Source organism: Eleutherodactylus coqui, chromosome 7 (assembly GCF_035609145.1).
Source record: "Eleutherodactylus coqui strain aEleCoq1 chromosome 7, aEleCoq1.hap1, whole genome shotgun sequence".
NCBI lineage: Eukaryota > Metazoa > Chordata > Amphibia > Anura > Eleutherodactylidae > Eleutherodactylus > Eleutherodactylus coqui.
Window position 1 is genome coordinate 98,761,250 of NC_089843.1, and position 23,407 is coordinate 98,784,656.

The window sequence follows — 23,407 nt, forward strand, 5'->3', positions numbered from 1 at the left end:
CTCCAGAATGGCCGTATAAATCCAGATGAGATAGATTTAGAAAATGAACCATGGTATAAATTCTTTTCAGAGCTGGAGTTTGGACATCCGGTAAGTGAGGTTAGATACTAATGCTTACAATAGGTGTTAGGAAATCTAATCCTGTGAAGTTTATGGTTTATTAACTCCCACTTATGCACCATGAAGGATTACCGTATGCTGTGCACCTACTTGTAGGCAGAAGCAATCATAGTCTTTACAATGCATTGAATTAGGGTATACTCCATCGTAAGGCTCCCTATACTGCATACTGTGCACCCATTATACCCGCTGGACAGAAAATGAAAGATGCATATTACAGTACAAATCAGAGCAACTATACCCAATAGAAGCTACTTATCTACATCCTGTATGGGCAACATCATGAGTACTATGTCCCACTGTGATCTAGGGTGCATTCACACATCCTTGAGCACGGCTCGCATCACACAGCACACGTAAACCCTGCCCATGTGCTGTGCCGGAGAGCACGCATCTGCATGTTCTGTGCTCTTGTGAGACTCACATCAAAATCATGTCAATATACCCATTGCAAATAATGGGTTGTATTTTCTCACGTGTTTTGTACATCTCGCACAAATTTCTCACCTATGTGAATGTACCCCAAAGCAGACATGACAGCCAGCTTACATGTGCAAATCTAATTATGGCCAGGTTGCATCCTATTGAAATGTCTATTTCTTTAGCTTAAAAAAAAGGTTGTTTTTTCTTTTTTTTTTTTTTTTTAAGAACAATACATTTTTTTGATAGATCTGTTGTATCCATTTTAAAAAGATCAGTTCTTTTTATTTTACTTCTTTTTTTTTAGAGGTGTTAATGTATAGTTCTGTTCACACATGCCTTGGGGGTTCTATTAGAAGCTTCCAGTGCAGATCCAGCACAAAGTCCTGTATGATATAGCGCAGAACCCTGCGCTACTTTGTACAGGAAAATGGCAAGCGGCGTGACAGAAACTCAACAGACCCCACTATAGTCAATGTGTACTTTTACTTTACATCATAGGACAAATCCATTCCCTGCCTGCCATTCGGTGTTACTCTTCTTGTGAAAGAACAAGAAGATGGAATTCCATAACACAGATGAGCCAAAATTGCACGATTGGCGCCTCAGGGTGGCTGTCCTGTAACATCCTGTTGCCATAGTAAAAGAAAGATCTGTAGGGATTAATAACAGGACAGGTAAACGAGTCAATCTTTGTCTATCCTATTGAAAAAATGGATCCTGATGGATTTGACAAACAAACCATTTTAAACATGATGGAAGTGACACCAAGAAGCTATGCATCTGTTAATTGATCCGTTCAATCACTGAATCGAAAGGACATTATAACAGGATATAATGTGAACAAGTTGTATCCAGCACATCTGTTTATATGCTGGCTATTCTTAAATGAGAGCAGTGATACAAAGGTAGTCGTCCTAAATAATGAGGCCACTCTCACACAGCAGTATTCTGGTCCGCATTTTGCTTCAGTATTTGTAAGCCAAACCAGGAGTGGGTTCAGTAGACAGAAGGGGTGCAAATCTTTCCGTTATAGTTTTTCTTTGTAGGTCCCACGTCTGGTTTTGGCTTACAAATACTGATACAACATATTGACCAGAAAACTCCTTATAAAAGTGTCCTTAGGTGCAATTTAATATTTAAACGGAACCGGTCACATCTGAACAGAACTATAAACTAAGTCATGGTGCTTTTTGTAGAGTAGACAGCAATCTGGGACCAGTAGGTTTTATACTCACCCGCTGCCCCGTTTGCACTGGTAAGTCCATGACTGGTTGGAATATGAAACTGCTGTATGAACGCTCTCCCATAGTCACAGGAGTGTGCGCACTTGGCAGTCTGAAAGGACTCACATTTTCGTATCATACAAACTTTCCCAGCAGACAACCCGGGAATAGGGGTGCAGGCAAGTACAAAAAATACATCACCCGGCTCCCAGTCACCTCTCTGAACAGCACCCTAACATTGTTTACGGTGCTGTTTAGAGGTGACAGGTTCCCGTTAAGTATTGTCCAGTGGTGCATCTCTAGGTCTGCAAGTTGTAATTGTGGTCATCGTTGTGAATGACTGTTAAATAGTATTACGGGTTGTACCTTGTCGCCATAGTTTGCATGAAATGCAATAAATAGTACTGATGTCCTCATTATGCCACTTTCTATTATATGTCTAAGTAAATACATAATTGAAGTCATATCAGGAAAGTGGAAGTGATGGTAAGAGAAGATCAGCAGCACATTCAGATGGATAATTGTTACAAGCTGCAGGGGATGAGTCCTCCAACTCAGACTTCAACATAGAACTGAAAATGGAAATAGCCTGGGTGGCAAAAATATTAGGACAGACAGACAGACACAGAGAGAGATAAATGTGTACAGTGCTGCACAACAGTCACAGACCGCCCTTTTGCTGGTACAATTTCAAGTCAAAATAGCAATAAAATACAAGTTAATTTTTCAGTGTATGAAAAAAAGCAGCATATATATATGTTTACATGAATTAGATAAAAACCTTCATCACAAACAACGTCATGTAACCTACAGTATTAGAGGACCCTGAGTTAATCGGTGCCCATTTCAGGATCCTCATCTTTTGGCTAGAGTGGAGAGCGTATAGGTCCTGTCCTCATTTATCTGAGCGGGCACCATGTAAGGAACGGCTTTACACCTGTGTATTTGTGCGCAGAATACGCAGAGGATAGAACCCATTGATTTCAATGGCTTTGTTAATATTTCCGTATTTTGCGTGTGCATTTCGGCCATACAAGACAAAATGGAAAATGCTCTCTCTTTCTGCGTATTTGTGCACCACAGGTCCTCATAGAAGTCAATGTGGTGTGCACAAATGCGCATGTAGATACCCAAGTAGATGCGTGAAACACTGCGTAATTCCGCTGGGAAAAGAACACGTTTGGAACTAATTGGCCATTTCAATCGTGCGTTTGTTTGCTGCACACAAATGAACATGCTTTGCGGGCAGCAAAAAGTACATTAAAGTACATCGATACGTGCGCAAAAAGCCTTGTTCAGTGGGCAAAAACGCAGTGCTGAGCATGCACAATATTTTGCTTACGCTCCTGTGAAACCAGCTGAGAGGGGAGCGTTTACACACAGCAAAAGAATGCGATCCCGCAATGATTTTTATGTTGTTTGAAAGCGAGTAAAAAACAGTAAACGAATAGTAAACGATTATCATGCATTTTCGTTCGTTTGAACAAATTTTGCATGATAATTATCCAATATAAATAGTCCTTAACCCTTACTGCCAGGCTTCCCCTCAGGTTACAACTCATCAGTGGAGGTACTAACAAATGAATACTTTATGAGAAACTAATTGTCAAGGAGCCCTTCCTTCAAAAGGCTCATTTAGACCCAACAATTCTCGCTCAAAAATCGCTCCAAGCCATCTTCTGAGCGAGAATCATTGGATCTAACGGCACGGACATCGTGCAGTTTTCGTTAACCAGTCGTTCATCGGTGTCTTTTAGCAAGCTGAAAGAGAACGATGAGCCTTATCAGGGCCGTGTGTTGAGTTCTCAGCAGGATACCGCTGATACTAGTGTTTCAGCTGGTATCCTGCTTGGAGAACTCAGCTGGAGTATGAAGAAGACAGTGCTCCAGCTGTCTTCTGTATACCCCGCTCAGAGCGCTCAGCTGTATACCAGCTGAGCACTCCGTGAACACAGTAGGAGTATTCAGAAAACAGCACTGCAGCTGTTTTCTGTATACCCCGCTCAGAGCGCTCAGCTAGATACCAGCTGAGCACTCCAAGAAGACAACAGCTGTATGCAGAAGATAGCTGTCCCGCTAGTCTTCTGCATACAGCGTGAGCCTTCATTTACACACTTATGCAAAGTAAACGCTTAAAACTGTCACTCAAGCTGCTGTTTGAGCGGATTTTGAGCGATCATCTTGCCATGTAAATGCACACAACGATCATCTCTCAAAAGATGTCTTTTGAGTGATAATCGTGTCTAAATGGACCTTAACAAGCAGTAATTGTACTAAGCGGAAAACCCTTTTAAATGGGTTCTCACAGGAACAATTCCTTCCTATACAAAGCCAGCCGCAGAGGTTTCTGAAGCTAGACCTAAGGCAATCTGCTAGAGATCAAATAAGCTTCAATGTAAGAAGGAATTGGTCGTTTTGATGAAACAACCTAGTTAAAAACTTTCATCTTCAAGCGTTTACTTCAGAAAATATTTAATTTTTCATTTATTTGAGTTGAAGGTTTTGTGTAATTTTTGAACAAATATGTGTTCTAATTAAAGGGGTTTTCCGTGGAAATACTATTGATTTAGGGTCGCGAACGACTAAACGGCTAACAACAGCATTGTATGTATACATACAACTTTAAATTAGCCAGTTCATCTGAACTGTAAAAGACACATCTAGAGTAGTGCTGAGCCACTTTCAGTCTGTAGCTTAGTGCCAATATGGCCATGTGTTGTGGCAGGCTGTCTTTTCAGAAGGCAATTATTAGGTAACGCATTGCCCAACAACTTCTCACACCCAGATGAACACTAAGCTGCCAGAACAAGAAGCAGCTTAGCAATAATTGCTTGTTATAGATATGAATACAATTCTAGTTCCCCTTCATATGTGCCCCTATTTTTATTGCATTTACACAGAAACTGATTTTCAGGAGTTGTAGGATTTTAAATTGGTAGAAAACGTTCTATTCTTAACCCAAACTGAGCCCGTCTGAGCAAATGCACAATAGAAATCAGCAGCAAAGGAAACGTAAACTTGTAAGGGTGCACGCCTTGCTAAACCTGCTACAAAGGTTCTTGTAAATGCAAAGTAACAGAAATCCAGGCAGCACTCAAATGAAGATCTTTTCTGGGTTAATGAAAATGCTTTTCTTGAGCGCTGCCTGGATTTCTGCTATTGTCCCCGCGGCTCAGCCAATTCATAAATCCCACCTCCATAACGTGATAACTGTGATTGGTTCATCGAGTGCTGCACTGGTTGGCAGAGCAGTGCCCGAAAAACCAATCGCAGTCCTCGCTGCACTGATTGGTAGAGCAGCACCTGCAGAATCGATCACATCCATCGCTTCGTGGAGGCAGGATTAATGAATCCCGTAACCAGGAAGTGATCTTATATGGGCGGCCGAGGACTGCAGGAACCATGCCGGAGCTGTGGAGAGCAGTGGGAGGGACCTGGACTGAGCCTGCTAGGTAAGTAAAATAAGACATACCCTGAAAATAAGAGCTAGCGCCTCCTTTGGGGCAAAAATTTATACAAGACAGAGTCCTATTTTTGGGAAAACTCGGTAGTATGTTAGTTCGAAAAAAAGACATATGTCCATGCAGTTCAGCCTATTACCCCCTCAATGTTGTGCAGAAGAGCAGTGATTTAATATCCTATAACAAATTGAGGGCCTTCTCAGGCTTCTCAACTTTGGGCTGGCTAGTATTACTCTGCTTCTTTTTTTGAATTCTGGCACATTCAGTCATAGTGGGTATGCCCCATTATTGCTGCTGCACTAGCACCACAGGGGTCGGGTGCTACAATGAAATGATTGGTATGTTATAGGAAATCCTATTCACGCAGTGTGATGAAAAGCCATAGTGCTTTACAGCATGCATTTTTCTATGCCAGATATAGAAAATGTTTGTAACATGTTGTTTTTTTTACAGTTTTTCCCTATTGATTCAATAGGAAACCATGCGTACAACTTTACAGCAGTTGTAGTTTTTATTACGATACCACCATGCACGTTTCCATAAACTCATTTCCAGGAAATGATCTGCCACCACAATAGTGCAGCTTTGTAGACATAACTTTTTAATAAAAGTCATACAGATGAGCAACCAGCCATCTATGAACTTTTCACAGTCAGCATTTATCCGTTGGGTTACTCCGGCGTAATCCTCAGTAAACAATGGTCAGTCTATGACGTAGTATACATTTGCATATAATTTGCTCACTTCCTGTAACATTAATCATTAGGATACATTACCCGACTAGTGTAGTATGTGTGGAAAGAGGTGCACAGAGCAATGGTGCAAAATAGGGTGTTTACAGAGTGCTGGGCCTGCATGTCTTCCTTTTGTAACTGTGTGGTGTATTTGTGTTTTCTTTCCATTGCTGGAAACCTGTAGAGTGACTAGCTGCATAGGACAACTATGGCACTAACATATCCCCAGCACTCCGCAGATGTGTGCTTATTGTTTTGTGTGGCTTGCATGTAGACATTTCACTACTTTTCACTAATTTCTGGTTTTCCTCATGTCGGTAGTTTGCTTTCTTTACCTTGTGAAGCCCCCTTTTTTTTTAAAAACTAACACCAACATTCTCCATCACTTTTGGTAATGGTCTACTATAATGATTATCCATTTCACCTCTGCATTTCTGTTCTGTGTCTGCCGCCAGCCTCCTAAAAAACTATTGGATTATGTGCAGGAGAGCCCCCCACGTGTGTCTACTGAGGTAAATCTTATTCATTGTTTGCATGGCCTGTTCTACACCTGAATATGTTTGTAGTTCTTCATCTTTCTGTCTGTGAGGGCAGTAGGAGGGTAATAAAGGATGAACACGTCAGGAACAATAGATTTACATTACTAAGAAATTTACAGGGTTGCTACAAACAATCTTCCTGATTTGAAACCCTCATAATTCATGTTTAATGGCACTGAGATACATAAATTTTATATAAATGGAAACATAAACTCTAAAATGCTTTCCATATCAGAGACGCCTTTGTCACACATTAAGCCTGTAACAAGTTCCTGCCATTCACGTTGTAGTGGATCACTATACACTGTTGCAATGGCTTCTGTAATGTGTACTTGTACATCATGGATGGTGGGTGGCATGTAGACTCTAACACTCCTAAGGCGTAACGTTCGGGAGGAACGTAGAGGCCAAGGAACAAGTTCACTATCATCACTACCCGCACAGCCAATCATCACTACCTGCTGCAGAAGTCGTATCTGTAGTGTCCAGGTATGAAATCCCTGGGATTGTTTCCTCTTCAGGTTAGAGTGCAAAACGCATCCACCTTGGGGAAGTCGTGCATCTGCTCCACGTAGGTATGTTGGCCGCCCCAGATTCGGACATTACGTTTATTAACGGTGTCTGAAAGCTGGAAGGCGGCTTCATCAATAAACACTACAGATTCCGTGAGACCATCGCTTTCCATTACAGTTCATTTACATACTTTCGCAGAAAGAACTTCACCCCTCTTTATTGCACAGCCCAAGGGCCGGTAACAGTTGCAGTCAGTAGGGGTAACATTGTAAACATTTGCACAGACTCTTCTACACAAGGTGTGGTTTCTGAGGACTTTGTGTGAAACTTGCCCGGACACGCTCCACTGTTTCCCCTCTTGCTGGTTGACAGACGGATGATGTTTGCTTACAGATGTAACCTTTTGCCTTAAAACTGAAGTACCTCTTATGAATTGTGCGCCCGCTGGGTGGATCTTCACCAAACATGGTTCGACAATGACGTTGCACACTATTGACAGATAGGTAGATGTGAAAATCAAGGACAAAAAACGCTCTCCTGTCTTCCTTGGCAGCCATTTTGTCTCATAGTACCCTAGCAACAACTACGGCATAAAATGTTTTTGAGCCTCATTTTTAGTAAAATTGTCTAACAGTAAGACTGTCCTTGTTGCCTGTAGCAACCAATCACAGCGGTGCGTTCATTTTACCTCAGCAGCTTGAGAAATGAAAGCTGTGCTGTCATTGGTTGCTATCGGCGACAAGCACATCTTAGTGTTAGACAGTTTTGCTAACTAAAAAATTTTGAATTTCCATTAATCTCAAATTTATGTATCTGAGTGTCATTATACGCGAGTTATGAGGGGTTCAAATTGGGAAGATCATTTGTAATAACCCTATACTATCCATTCCGTGTTTTATGTAGCTAGTGTAAGCACAGGCTTTCTTTTCAACAAAAAAACGCTTGTAGTTCTCCATCTCTAGATACTGTGCAAATTTAAGTAGAGGAGGGCAGTATTGAGTTATAAGTCCTGAATATTTACTTATAAAGCAGGAACTGGGTGGACACGACTGGGATCTTGATGTGAGCTCGTATTTCACTATAGGAAGGTATTTGGGGGCTCTTTTGGCAAAGTTACTCGGAGAATGAAGATCCAGCTTTTTACTTTTCTCCATTATTAAGTATTTGCATTAAAGTGATTGTCTTGAAAAGATAAGCCCTCTTCAATAAGAAGTTCGAGTTGCTGGAGAAAGCCTTGGGTAACCACAGCTTCCCCCTGCAGAAGCCGCTGGGAGGATTCACCATGCTCATGTTTCTTGCTTGTTTTCTTTTTTTGGAAGTAAGAAGACAAATGTTGCAAATTTGGCCCAACTCTCGACGCGACTTTATAACCGATGTCGTTTCCACCAACATTAGGTGTATACTGAATAGTAAATGTTGGCCACTGTATTTTTATTTTACTTAGTTTAGATCCCATAAAGGATAAAAGACATTATATTTTCCATTACTGGATTTTTATATGTTTCTTCAGTAAATGAGAATGTTACAGGGTTTTACTAAGCAAGAACACACTATAGGCACGGCTACCCTGGCATAGTTTGGATTCTCTACATTCTCTTTTATTTCCATCAAAGACATCGTATTACTGTAGTTGAGGCTATAGGGATTACGTGAATTTTGTAGTTTAATCTGGAGCATTGTGTTGACAGATAATGGGGGAGAAGTACAATACAGTGGATATAAAAAGTCTACTCACCCCTGTTACAATGCCACGTTTTTATCATGTGAAAAAATCCGACAAAGAAGAATAACTTCAGATTTATTTCCACCTTCAATGTGACCCGTTATCTGTACAATTCCATTGAAAAACCAACGGAAATCATTTAAGGCTCATTTACACGCAAAGACAATCTTTCAAACGATTGACAGTTTTAGCAATCATTTTGCATGAAGTACTAATGAGCACTAATGCCCATTAGCACTTTATCAGCTTCATTTGCATGCAAATGAGCCTCCAGGAGCTGCTTGCAGAACTCAGCAGGTGGTCTGAGCTCTGCAATCAGCTCCTTTGTTCTCGCAGGGGCTGTCAGCACATATACAATGTAATCAGCCACTCCGGTGGAGAACACAGCATGCGGTCTGTGTTATCTACTCTCCAGCTAAAAGATGGATTTTAAGCTCACCTTAAAATCATCGTTTATCTGAAGCGTAAATGATGTGAGGATTTACTTGCAACGATTATCGCTCATATGCCATCGTTTTAACGAATTTTGAATGATAATCGTTGCTTGTAAATGGGCCTTTGGTGTGGGGAAAAAAAACTATACTTTGTTGATGTACTTTTGACTTTTTGACAGCATTCAGTCTTTTTGGGTTGGTGTCGATCAGCATGGCACATCTTGACTTGGCAATCTTCGCCCACTCTTCCTTGCAGAAGTGCTCCAATTCTGTCAGATTGTGAGGGCATTTTGTGTGTAGCGCCTTCTCCAGGTCAGACCTTATATCTTCAATGGGATCCAGTTCTGGGCTCTGGCTGGGCCATTCCAAAACTTTGATTTTCTGAAGAAGCCACTTTTATTGATTTGGAGGTATGCTTTGGGTCGTTGTTGTGCTGAAAGGTGAAATTCATCTTCAGCTTTTTAGCAGAGACCTGAAAATTTTGTGCCAAAATGGACTGATATTTGGAACTGCTCATATTTCCCTCCACCTTGACGAAAGCCCCAGTTCCAGCAGCAAGAAAACAGGCCCAAACATAATGCTGCCTCCACCATCTGCACTACGCGTATGTTGTTCTTTTGGTGATGCAGTGTTGGCTTTGCACCTAACAATTTTTTGAATCATGGCCAAACAGATCAGCCTTGGTCTCCTCAGACCAGAATACGTTCTCCCACATAATTTTGGTAGACTTGTTGGATGTTTTTCTTTGTTAGAAAAGGCTTTATCTCACAGCCCAGACATATGAAGAATACAGGAGATGGTTGTCACATGCACGACACAGCCAGTACTTGCCAGACATTCCTGCAGTTCCTTTAATATTGCTGTAGGCCTCTTGGCAGCCTCCTGGACTAATTTTTTTCTGGTCTTTTCATCAATTTTTGATTGGCTAATTCTGAACACATACACAACCTCATATATAAGAGAGGGTGTTCACACGTATGCAACCGCATTATTTTAGTTTTGTAAAGTCCCATTTACACTGGACGAATGGCGGGTAAAGGATGCCCGACACTCATCCTCGCATACACTCACTTCCGTGCTGTTACACAGGAGCGAGTATCGCCAGTGTAAATGGGCCTTTACTTTTATTTTCCCACCCTAATGTTTGTATTTCAATGGAAGTGTACAGATAACGGGTCACATTGAAGGTGGAAATAAATCAGAAAGGATTCATCTTTGTTGTATTTCTCAACATGACAAAAACATGGCACTTTAACAGGGGTGTGTAAGTGCAACAGAGCATCCTATAGAAGTCATTAACACGTACCTGTCACCAATTGTGGGGGTGCACTCAGTTTTTGATAAGATATCACTTATATTTTTAGTGTGTCTTTGGATATGGCAACACTAGGCCGATCTGCTGTGAATATTCTGTAGCAAACCTGCAGTGGCAAAGTGGCAAAAACAGCACCCATGTAAAGGGTGATACCCATGCTCAGAATCTGCAACACAAATTGACATGCTGTGGATTTATAGGGAATCTGATACTACTCTGAGGGCAGTATAAGACAGTAACAGGCTCACTGATGACAACGATATGTCTGCTTTATGTATCTGTGCAGTAGTTTGGGATAAACTTGCATTTTATTAGTAGCATCCACAAATATATCTCATGAATATTGAGGACTAGTCCTCTATTAGACTAACCCATCAAGTATTCTCGCCACTTTTGACAGGTGTCTTTTGGCTATTGTGCATAAGGGGGCAGCTGTCAATCAGTGGACAAAGCTAACTAGAGCTCATAATAGTCTTTGCTGATAATCTTGCAGTGTTTGAATGAGATTTGATAAATGTGTTTTATAACACATAGATTCTACAAAAGCCAATAAACAGATTGAAAATTACACGACACATTTCACTTACTCATAAACCGATTCAAAAAATCTCATCAGATATTAATAACTGAGCAAAGCCTGAACATCCCCCATCACTTAAAGAGGTTTTACTATCGATGACTTATCCTTAGTATAGGTTATAAATAGTTGATTGGTGGCAGATCTCCGGGCCCACTGTCAGTGCAGGCAGCACTAGAAGCAGATAGTGCTGTGTGTATTGCAGTGGCCTGGTTTCGTACTTCAGGCGCATCTCCATTATATGTAATAGGAGTTGTGTCTGTAGTAGCAAACTAGACCAATGCAGTGTTGACAGCGCTATTTGCTTCCTGCTCTGTTCACACTGGCAGCCAGCTTGGCGATTAAATATTGATGACTTATCCCAGGGATAGGTTATCAATAGTAAAAGTCCAAAAAAGTCCCAGACAATCCCTTTTGAAAGGGTTGTCCTTTTTACAAATGGGTTTTTTAAAAAGTATCTCTAAACCAGACAACCCATTTAAGAAGTACATCTGGCTTAGAGGACCAGAACCTATAACGTCACATCATTTCTTAAACTGCAACTCTCTACTACAATGTTATTTTAGAAACAATTGTTGCCCACCAAGGTTTCTGGCAACCTATATAGTCTGTAAAACAAAAAATCTTTAGTACCACGTTAGCCAGTAGAGCAAAGTGTGGTTGTTCTCAGCAAGAGAAACCAAGTAATCTTGTAATTTTATTAGACATTAAAAGCTATCATATCTACCAGATTACTTGGTTTCTCTTACTGAGAACAATCGCACTATATAGTCCGTGGAATGCATTGTACTTCACAGATATAGAAAAAATAAAAAAATAAAAAAATAAACTTTATTAATATTATTAAAATCCTGGGCTAACATGAAAACAGACAAACTACAACCAGACACGGACAGTAAGGCTGTTCTGGGTTACCAGCCTTCAATCATAGGGGGGGCGGTCAGTATTAGATGTCCTCAATATATATGAAGATATAGGACATCAATCAATTTTAGACATTAGTTGAAATATATAGAGTATGTTAATCACTAAGTGGATAGCGAATGTCACGTCACTAGGTGATGCACATATGGGGACTACACACTGACGTTGCTCCCCCAATGTTCTCAGTTGTCACCCAGATTCTTGATGATGAAAGTGTAGTGACTCATTAGCATTAGGTTATTGCTCAACGCGTTTCCCTGTTCTGTTACTAACAGTTCATCAGGAGCTAATCACAGAGTCAGATCTTATGAGGTTCACCAGAATAAATCTCTCTCAGAGTTTAGTTAAGCATACTGGATAACTAAGGTGACAGTCGATCAGTGGTTTATTATTCCTGTCATGTGTCCAATACTCAACACTTGGCACAGTGATGTTAAGGAGGATGTATACAGACAGAGGAGCCAAATAGATAAATATTAAACATAGCATCAGTGTGCCAATATTATCCATCCTCTTATATTTTTATAGTGTGTGGCAGTACACTCAAGAGGCTTTCTGGTAGAACTGATTGTCACTACTGCTACAGATTGCAATGGTAGAGTATCCAATATGTCTGCCTTCCCAATGAGGATTATAGTAGAGAGCTAGACCTGTAAAATCTTACTAAGGAGCGAGTATCTAATAAAGGATCAATTATTGTCCCTCCATAAGGCCTAATGTAACGGCTACATACTCAGGTTGATTACTAGTTGACCCTATGAATATAGTAGCCCCCAGCTAGCTCTCAATTCTAGAAAGTGAATTGCCCAAAAGAGGATAGATGAAAATAAAAAATGGTAGCGCCTGTGGCTCTGATGGTGAGCGACAGGTATATCTGGAATGCATTGTAGCGGTAGGTTTGAGGGAGGACATTGGGGGAATGGCGGGACAGGCAAGTATAAGACTTACATCCCTGGACTCAGGCTGTCAGCTACTTTAGGCCCATAAGCTTAGTTTATAGGGCTTAGAGTAGCTGACAGAGTGTCTTCAATTTCTCATTTGGATTGGAGCAATAACATGGTTATTTGCCTGATTAAGATATGTACAGAGCTAAGATCTCTCATCTTAATGTATCAGTATGCTGTAGACTTGGCCACTACAGAAGTCTACACATTTATAGCTCCCACTAGAGTCATGGAAAGGCGAAGATGTATGAAAGCTCAGTTTTAGCTGCCTATTCCTATGCTATCATTACACTTAACAGCATGATTTTGTTATTTTCCACAAGCAGCCAGTATACAGCTGGCCCTTTCATCTCTATGTCCTTTCCTGACCTCACAAACAGCCAGGATGTCAAGGAGCATCATTTAAAGTGTAAAGCGTTATTACTGCGGGCAGCTATATACGCTACAGTTTATTTAGCAGGGCAGCACATCGTTGACAGCTTGCTGGAAACGGCTCATTAATTAGTTATGTGCAATGAATAGTGTCTTACATTAAGCAGACAGATGGCTGTAAAATTACTAACCTGTATATATACGTACTTTTATGATGTATACCTTCTAGCATTCAGTGATACTGTCTTTTCTTTCTGCAGACGTCATTGTACCAACCAACAATAGAAAGAGGCAATGAAAGACTGTCCAGGTAATTGTGATTTTGACTAATACATATATGCTCCGTCATCATACTATAGAGGTAGATGACATCTACTGGCTGCTAATAGTTGTTGTACTTATTAATAAAGTATGTAACTCACATACTGTATATTATAGTCGTTGGTATCTATGGCAATTTATCACAACCATCCATGAAAGTTACCCACATTCTGTAAAAATCCTATATTAACACAATATATATAATTTTTTTTTTCCAAAATGCTTTCATCCAGTAATCAAGAAATTAGATTAGCTCAGCACAGATTTCTAACATTTCAAATTTAAAACATTCTTCAAAAAGCAGTCTCTCAGTAATGCTAGAAAACAAACATTAAGCTCTTGGAATGGCCATCACAGCCCCCATATGTAAAGGGGCCGTCCCACTAATATTATTGTTTATAGTTTAATCCAGACCATAATTATAAACCTTTTTTTCCTTTACGGTACATTAATTTATTAAATAGTATTTCTCTCTCCAGATATTCCAGAACTGATGTTATTATAGCACCACCTGCTGTTTCTATTCTGTATCCATCTTTTTCTCCTTGTCAGAAGAGATTCTGAGCAATTTCAGTAACACTGTCTTTTCTGACAAGTAGAGCAACTTCAGAAGCAGCTGCTCACTACATGAGGGATCCCTCCACATACTCCATAGAGAAGCAGCTGCTCACTCCATGAGGGATCCCTCCACATACTCCGTAGAGAAGCAGCTGCTCACTACATGAGGGATCCCTCCACATACTCCGTAGAGAAGAGCAAGACTGAGCATGTGTGACCACTTTGGAGCACTTACTGAGGTGGACATAAAATAGATACAGCAAGCGGCATTAATCCTGGAATATCTGGGGAAATAAGCATTATTTTATGTATAAATACAAAAAAAATTATAATTATGGTCTGGATCTATCTGTAAGAAATATTCTTTGTGGAACAACCCCTTTAAAGGGGAACTTTAAATTTAGCTTTATAGTATTGTATATAATGTGGATATTCCATAAGTTGGGAATACCCCTTGAATATTTTTGAATGGGAAGATCTCATACACGCTATGCATGTAACACAATCAAAGATATTACGGAACTAGAAGCATTCTGCAAGGAACGGTATGAAAAAATCCTAAATGAACATCTACCATACAATAAATATAAATAGTGAATATACAATAAATATTACGTTTTACAAGACAAAATGCAGTATTGTATGTTTATTTCCCACCACCACCACCCTGCTATGATATGTTCACCAAACATTAATGCTGCACTACAGTTTAAAGAAACATGTCCCATATAGGTTCTATCAAAAATTATCATCATCATTAATTAATAATCATGATAGATTTTTATGAAGTTTGTGATAAAATTATGATGACAACCTTCATATGAAAGCTGCAGTATCAGTCATATTCTTCCTTCGGTATTTATGGATGTGAGGTTTAAGTGTAGCCAAGGAGTCACTAAATGCTGAAAACAAATGACATGAACAGAAGGAAACTTGCATCACACCTGAGAATAGTAACACACAGGAGGAGATTTGGTCCAGAAATGTAATCAATTCATTTTCTTCTTACAAGTTCTGCAAGTGATTACAGGAAAAGACGGAAGTCTGAGCCCAGTGTAGGTCATCAAAGAGTGAACATTGACCAGAATGCAAACAGACACAGCCTTAGTCGAACAGGAATACAAGGCACAAGTACCACCTTGCGGAAACCTTTCATTAACTCCTCACCTCCATCTCCTTCACGGACAAAAGGTAGGCATGATGGTGATAGATACACCACTCCGCACTGCAACCAGTGCTTAAACAGTTTTCAATCAGTGTTTTCTAACTCAAAATGCAATATCGCCATCTACTGGTATATCCAGCAATTTGCTCACTAAATATTCAGTATTGGTGCTGTTATTTCCAATTCGGATATATTTTAAAGAAATACAATGGAATATAACATAAATAGACTTGTCTGGTGGATATAGCTATTTTCTGAAACTATGTTTAAAGCACCATACTTTATATAAAGGTATAAGCTGCATTAAAGTAGAGTAACTTTGTAAACTCTTTCTGTTACTTACCTTGTGCAGAGCTGCATTCACAGAGCTGTTGGAGGCTCTACAGGGCCTGGTGTAAAGACTGTTTTCCCAACATGTAACTCACCAGAGCTTACAGGTTATACAATAAAGGAATGCTTAGAGATTTCAGACCTAAGGTCTGCAGAACTGTGAATACAGCTCTGGGCTATAAGCTGTAAGTCTAGATCACTAGTGCACATAGTGATGCATTGGATTTAGAGAGTTAGCCAACACTTTATTAATTTCATATGTTAAAATTGGCACAAGAGTAAAGTCACACTTTAAAAGAGTTCTGAGGCTTTTTGCATTACTTGTAAATGATCCACAGGACTTAGCGCCCAAAATATAAAGATACATGCACTTTCTATAAATACTCATTCTAGTTTATTAGTATGTTCAGATGATGGCAAAATGGCTGTGACACTAGCTGTATATGGGTGTTTAGACTATGTCTACTGAAGGGTTTTCATTTCATATTGGTAGAAGCCCCTATAGATATATATACTCTCAACAATAATATATCTGTTCCCTGACACAGGGATCAGACATACATTTTTGGGGTTCCCCTGGGAATTAACAGTTGTTCCCCTCTACCTATGGCAGTAAACATACAAGCTCAGTCTATCTGATCATACATGTTTATGGAGGAAATGTTGTATGGCCTATGCTGTAGCAGCTAGCTAACCTGTCTAGCTTTTCCTTGGACTGTTTGCATGCAGAAGCTTGTCCTCTTGAGGACTGTTTTTCAACCTCTGAATGTGCACAATGTGTTTCCATTTGCTGCCTGCAAGCAGTTGTATGGTAGATGGTCAGGAATGAAAACACTCATGATATTAGTAAGGGTGGCTTTACAAGGGAACAGCTATTGTCTGAATAGTTGCTCAATCGAGCGAATGTGAGAGCTATTTTGTGTAAAAAGGGCCACCAGCAGGGTGACCAGTGATAGAGAAGTCGTTCACTAGTCACTTTGTTTCAGCTCACCTAAAAAATAATTTCTGGTTAAATAATTATTGTCTGGTGTAAGTAGTCAACAGTCTGCTTTTCCGTGACTAGTCCAGTTTGCTTTCACTCCTTAATCAATTGCTTGTCTAAAAGCACGGAAACAGTCGTTTGTACGTCAAGGACTCGCTGAAGCTACTATGTCAAACAACTGTTCGGGCTATAACTGTCCCACATAAAGCCACTCTAACAGTTAAAGGGATTCTGCATCAACCTAAACAGGGTTCCCAACTCTGTAGTGAGAATATCTATACCTTCAGGATGAGGAGCAGAAAGAAATGCCTAGTGGTTGTAAGCATGAACTTTCCGACATTGAATTCAATAAGGGAACAACTATTGACTCAACGCCTGTTCCCTCCTCACTCTCACTGTTGTGTAGTTGCTCTCAGCAGCTTATACTGTATATTACAATGTGTGAGCACACTATGTAAGGGCGATTTCATATCTGCATCGGAACCTCCGGCCGAAGATTCTGTCATAGATCTGGATGAAAATACCAGAAGCAAGAGCACTGCATGCAGCGCTTTTTCTTCTGCCCAAAAGCCAAGCAGATAGGGCAGAAAGCAAACAGATTCCAGAGACGGAACGCAGAATCCCCAGTGCGGATGTGAAACCACCCTAACACTGCTTTAGGTTAGTGATAAAGCCATTGAAATAGTGTTTTTATAAGACTACAGAACTTTTATAAGGCCTCATGTCCACGGGCAGATACCTGTCCGGGTCTTCTTTTTCTTCACAGTGTAGGCGTGCAGAAGCACCGGACGGCACGCTGCTGCACATGCGCAGCGGAGGGTTTTTTGTTTTTTTTAAATCCTGCTTTCCTGTGGTATCCACAGCCCATCCACAATTTCAATTGCTGAAGGGCCGCGGATCAGACAGCTTCCATTGACTTCAATGGAAGCCATCCTTGCGGGATCCGCACTGAAATGGAGCATGCTGCGATTTTTTTTTCCAGACCAAAAGGTCCGCAAATCAAATCCACATGCTTTATTTCATTTGTGGACACCAATGTATCTTTATGGGCGGCTTGATTTACGGACCTTCTGCGCAGGTGACATGTGCAAATTACGCATATCAGATCCGCCCGGGGACATTGGCCCTAAGAATTGCTTTTTTAGAAATGGATGAAATCAAGTCAAAGAAATCTGGTGATTACAAACTTCATACTTGCAGTGTTGTCCATTTTTACGTCATTTTGGTTATAATGACTAGAGCAATATATTTCTCAAGATCACAAGTTTTTAATTGCAACATTAGTTGATAGTAGATTATGACCCATGTCTATAATTGAGGTGTTTCCTGGCCTCTCCAATATAGTTCGTAATAAGTTCAGATAGATAATGTATCTAAATCATGATTTGTGCAACATTTATGGGTTTTGGGAAGTCTGTTGAGGTTACTTTTTTCATGTCTCTATCGATGCCTTTTCTTTCTTTTGCTATAATCTGTTAATTTCCGGAAATGTCTCTCTCTTGTCATGCTGCTCATTGGATTTTGAAGGTGGGGATGTTAGCAGAATGTATCCCCCCCTATTCACTTATTCTGTACATAAACCGAATGCCTCAAACTCATTAGATTACTGTAGTGGCTATAGTTACCACTTAGCTGTGCCTGACGATACAAAACGTACAATAAGCTTTAAGAACGGCTGGCAGATGAATCGACAAAACGCAGAGGTGTGGAGCAGCACGGAGGAAGCAGCGTCGCCAAAAATTAAGTCTAGGAGTTGTGATGATTTATTAACAGAGGATCACAATAACTTCTCTACAAACCAGGCCAAATCTGAAAGCTTGGGATCCTTATTATGTGAAGACAAATCTAAGCAGAGTATTCCCACACTGTGGGGAAACTCAGAAGGGTGTGTGCCAAACAAGTCCAGGGTCCGTCACAGGTCAGCACATGACACACCAGGCTTCCTAAAGTTATACAAAAAAATGCATCGCATCAATCGTAAGGACTTAATGAGTTCGGAAGTGATCTGTTCTGTGAAAACTCGTATAATGCAGTATGAGCAGGAACAGCAAAAGGGAATATTTGCAAATTGGAGGGCGGCGTCCGAAGAAGTGCCAAGAGATATGGTCCCAACTAGAATATCAGAGTTTGAACAGCTTATCCAGAAGTCCAAATCTATGCCTAACCTTGCAGATGAAATGCTGTCTGCGGTCAGCTTAGATATCTCCACCCACAGCTCCTGCCCTAAACGTAGGTTTTCTATTGAATCTCTTCTCGATGAAGAAGCTCAAGATAGACATATATCTCAGGTACAGCACAATGGCAAAGCTAAACCTTTAGTTCCCGTCCATATTGAAGTAACAAGTGATCAGATTCCAAGAGCCAACGTGGAGTTATCCGATAGTGACCCCGAGGCAGTGGTTTCAGACTTGAGTGACTTTATACAAATAGAAGGATCTTCATTTTGCAGCGAGAGTGATTTTGACCACTATTCCTTCACATCATCTGAAAGTTTTTATGGTTCTGGGCATCACCATCACCACCACCACCATCATCACCACCACCATCGGCACCTCATCAGCTCTTGCAAAGGAAGGTGCCCAGCATCATACACGCGCTTCACCACCATGTTAAAACACGAGAGGGCTAAGCAGGACAAAACTGAAACTTCAGGAAGGAAAGAAACCGATTCAGGCCTTTCCAAAATTGCATTTCTTGTCAGTCCAGTGCCTTTTCGTAGGAAAAAAAGCTCTACGCCTAAAAAGCAATCTGAAAAGAGCCGATGTAAAGCATCTGTTTTTGAAGCTCTGGACTCTGCTCTTCAGGATATCTGTGACCAAATTAAAGCTGAAAAAAGGCGTGGGAGCTTGCCAGACAACAGCATCCTGCACAGACTTATTAGTGAGCTCCTACCAGATGTTCCAGAAAGAAATTCTTCTTTAAAAACATTTCCTTTATCCACCGCCCACCAGTCTTACTACCAGCTGCCTCAAGATGGTGCTATTCATTTCCCACCTTATCAGAATGATTGTGGAAGATTGCCCATCAGTGCCTCTTACCCAGATGTGGATGCAACCAACAACAACTCCCAGGATAGCCCATATGCTTTCCAAGGTGCTCCGCTATCATTTCCCTAAATTTCATGATGTATCCACCTCATTTCATTTATGCAAACTTCTCATGTTGTGGAGTCATTTGTGACGCAGAGATGTTGTAGGAAGAGACTGATTGTGCAGCCTATTTTTCATTAGATTGGCTTATTACAAATGCATCGCCACAATATCTAGTGATGCACTCCACCTTTCTAGTATTAACACTATATCAATCTTAGATCTTTCCTGCTTCTTCTTCATCTCTGTTTCAAAGAATTTTCCATTTAAACCATCTATTTATCTTTCCTTTCATACCATTTATTGGGCTTTTATGAAGTTATCGGTTTACTTAAGAATACCGATGGAATACCATGCACCGCAAGTTTTCCCTATGTTATGATTATATGAGCTTTAAATTTGGCTACTGGTATTTTTACATGGGATGACTGTCTGTGTGTTTAAGCACCCTACAGCCAGCGAAGCGATGATCGCCCCTGTGCTTTCACACAGGAATGACGATCGCTCACTGAATGGAGGCAGAGAGTGCCAGAGATCTCGTTTAGCCGCTTACCTTCATTCAGAGTAAACAGGCAGTTGTTGAAAAATTACTGCCTGTTTAAACAGACCAATAATCGCTTGGTTTTTAGGTGAGCTAAAAATCAAGCGACTCTGACAAGTGAGCAATGCTCACTCACTTGCCCTATTGGGTCCAGTGTTTACATGGGATGACAGCTCTTTTGGGCAATTACTTGGGTAACTAACGGCCTGTGTAAAAGTACCCCAACTCTGGTAGTTTGCAAATCCCTGTAGTCCTGCCTAAAGGCCCATAGACAGGACGAGTGGCGGGCAAATGAGTCCCGCCACTCGTCCCCACACATACTAGCTCATCGTTTGCCCGACACTTGTCCCGTCTAAATGGGTCTTTAGTCAATGCCCTAACTAAAGGAAGAAATACCAAGGAAAACCTTCAAACAGTTCTATCTGAACAGTTAATCTACATGGCAATTATTTTCCAGATCACCTTTCTTACGTTTCACATCTCTGTTGGATCCTCCAACCAGAGGGTCCATTGCAGATCCGGCTGCAAATACCGAAAGAAAAAGAGCTGCATGCTTTTTCTTCCATCCCAAAAATGGGCAGCTGGGTGGAAAACGGGTGGGCTCCATCATAGATCATCAAGACCGCCCAGCAGTGCTCGCTTCTGTCCACAGATGGATCCGTTTGACCGTAGTTATTCCCCTTTCCTGCTCCCCAAACAGAGCTGGAAAGCGGAATCCCCAGAGCAAGTGTGACAGTCCCCTTACACTTTCAGCTGTAAAATATGTATATTATAGTTCCCCATCAAATACAGGTTACCAGCCGGCATATCTCACTTAACTCTGTAAATCTGCCATGCACTTCATTAATCTTCTGTGCCAGTGTTCAGTGTAAGCTCAGAGCTCAGTCTGGTGCCCTCCCACAGGCTGCGCTCATCTTTTATTAAAGGGCGCACAAACCGCATTTACCAGTTATGTACATCAAAAAAGTGACCTCTGGCCCTAATTGTTAGATTATTGTGTATTGCAAGATTATAATCTGGCATTTGCACTCAGTGGGGAAAATATACCTTATTAAATGCATTAAAATGAAAGCTGAGATCATGTATTTTTACCGAGTATGTTCGTTCTGCATGCAGTCCTTCCATGCATGTGTATAAAGCATGACATTGTAGATGATACATCCATCTGTGTCCATCTGTGTTTAATTTGTGCAGTTTTGCTTGACTTAATGTTTACAACAGATATGTGCTAGCAGAAAATAGTGTATGACAGTATTAGATCGCCCTGTTCCTGCTAGATGAAGCTTTTCTCCCAGGGACGGCTGCAGTGAAGTCACTGCTCAGGAATGCATTGAATGCCACCAGGGCTGGGATCAGCATACCTATTTTGTAGTGGAAGCTCTGTGCTTACAGTATGTCCCTTAGTTAAAATAGACTGCACGTATGAGACATACAGTATGTAGTGAGCCCTATAGGATTGTATGACAGGATAGCACTAAGAGGTTTATTTAATTTTGTCAAAAGTGTTAGAAATAGTAAAAGAATGCAAATGAGAGCAGGTCTGACTTAATGATATTGTATTTTTATAGTTGATCAAGATTCTCCACGAAATTATTCATCAGCCTTTACTGATGTGAGCAAGAGTTCTGCAAAGAGGGGAGTACAGGAGAGGGAGGTAACCAGTTATCTTTAAGAAATGCTATACATTCTTATCACCTGAGCTGGTCTGATGGAAGAAACATACTCACCTTTATGCTGAAGCGTTACGGAATTGCATAAGATTATATAAATAATGAATTAAAGGACACATTAAACCTACGGGGGTTGTTTCAAGGGTACAAATTATTTCCTATCCACAGAATAATCATATACGAGACCCATGCTGATCTCGAGAACGGGGATCACGTGTCCCTCATCCTCACTGTGGGGTTAATGCATACTTCACAGTGAAAAGAAGGCTCAATGAACGCTGGTTGTGCAAGTGAGATGCCCTCTATTCACTTCCAATGGGACTGCAGAGATATCCAAGTGGCAAGCACTCTAGTATTTCCTGCAGTGTCATTGAAATGAATGAAGTGCTGACTGCCCATGCTCAGTTAGCACTGCCAGAAGCGACCCCCTCAGTGACAGGAAGAGGGTGACACGGGACCCCTGCTCTCGATATTGGCGAGGATCTCAGCAGTGAGGCTCCCCTACTGATTTGCAAGTTTTTCTCTATCCTATGAATCTGTGTAATCTTGGTACAACCCCTTTGACTTACTAACGGCATGCCCACACAGGGTGGCGCGGATATGGCCGAAATCTGTGGTGTACGCAGCCTGTGTTTTTTAAACTGATTTGTTACATGGCTGCACACATTCACAGATAAACAACAGTTTGGTTGAAAACAGAAAATCAAACATCTAAAGCTTACCGTACACATTAGATAAAAGTTGGTGGCATTAGCAAAAGATCTAATGTATATATGGGCCTCCCAACAGCAGACGTCTGGGAAGAGAAAATTAAGATGCACAATTCTATGTTCTTGCAGCAGGTAACTGCTATTTTAGATGTCCCGCAGCAGCATTAGCTAACCATACACGTTAGAAGTAGATCAACACAACCTGCCAATTTCATTAGGGCCAGCTGATCATCTAATGTGTACAGAGGCCTTCTGACTCTCCACTAATGGCAGATGCCGGGGAAGAGAAGGATCAGGCAGTTGGATTTCAACTGCGCACTCCTTTTGCTCTCCTGGAGGTAAGTCGCTTTCAGACGAGTCTGGCAGCAGCTTTTTCCCTCTCCGCATTCAGAACATATGCCTGCTCAGCCAAGGGCATCGGGCAAGAAAGCTGTGGTGCGAATGGTCATTTGGCTGACAGCTATGTAATATGTATTGCCAACCTTGTGCCTACTGAAATCTATCTGTGCATGTTAACTAGAAGCTAGCTGTCAGCAAAGTACTCGGTTGGCCAGCTATGTAATATGTATGGCCAGGTTAACCGAGCCCATTTTCATTTTTGTATACTTTTTCTATGCATTTCGAAAAGTTACCTTTTATACTAGCCGCTTTGTCTTTTTCATATCTAGGTTGCTAGAGCTGTGTATGACTTCAAGGCTCAGACACCAAAGTAAGTGCTTTGGTCATAAGTAGATGATAA

At 40.9% G+C, this 23,407-nt stretch overlaps 1 protein-coding gene across 15 annotated transcripts in view; it reads left to right on the forward strand.

Annotated features, from left to right (window-relative positions):
* The window catches only part of SORBS2 (sorbin and SH3 domain containing 2), a 228,832-nt gene that overhangs the window by 166,434 nt on the left and 38,991 nt on the right, over positions 1–23,407 (forward strand). For 11 of the 15 annotated variants that reach the window (XM_066573433.1, XM_066573436.1, XM_066573439.1 and 8 more), the window contains 6 exons: positions 7–90; positions 6,417–6,473; positions 13,563–13,612; positions 15,194–15,372; positions 21,857–21,942; positions 23,337–23,377. In XM_066573433.1, the coding sequence (XP_066429530.1) occupies positions 7–90; positions 6,417–6,473; positions 13,563–13,612; positions 15,194–15,372; positions 21,857–21,942; positions 23,337–23,377 (497 nt within the window). Of the gene's footprint in view, positions 1–6; positions 91–6,416; positions 6,474–13,562; positions 13,613–15,193; positions 15,373–18,185; positions 19,752–21,856; positions 21,943–23,336; positions 23,378–23,407 lie in introns of all 15 variants that reach the window. The other 4 variants (XM_066573437.1, XM_066573443.1, XM_066573445.1 and 1 more) reach the window with 2 other exon arrangements.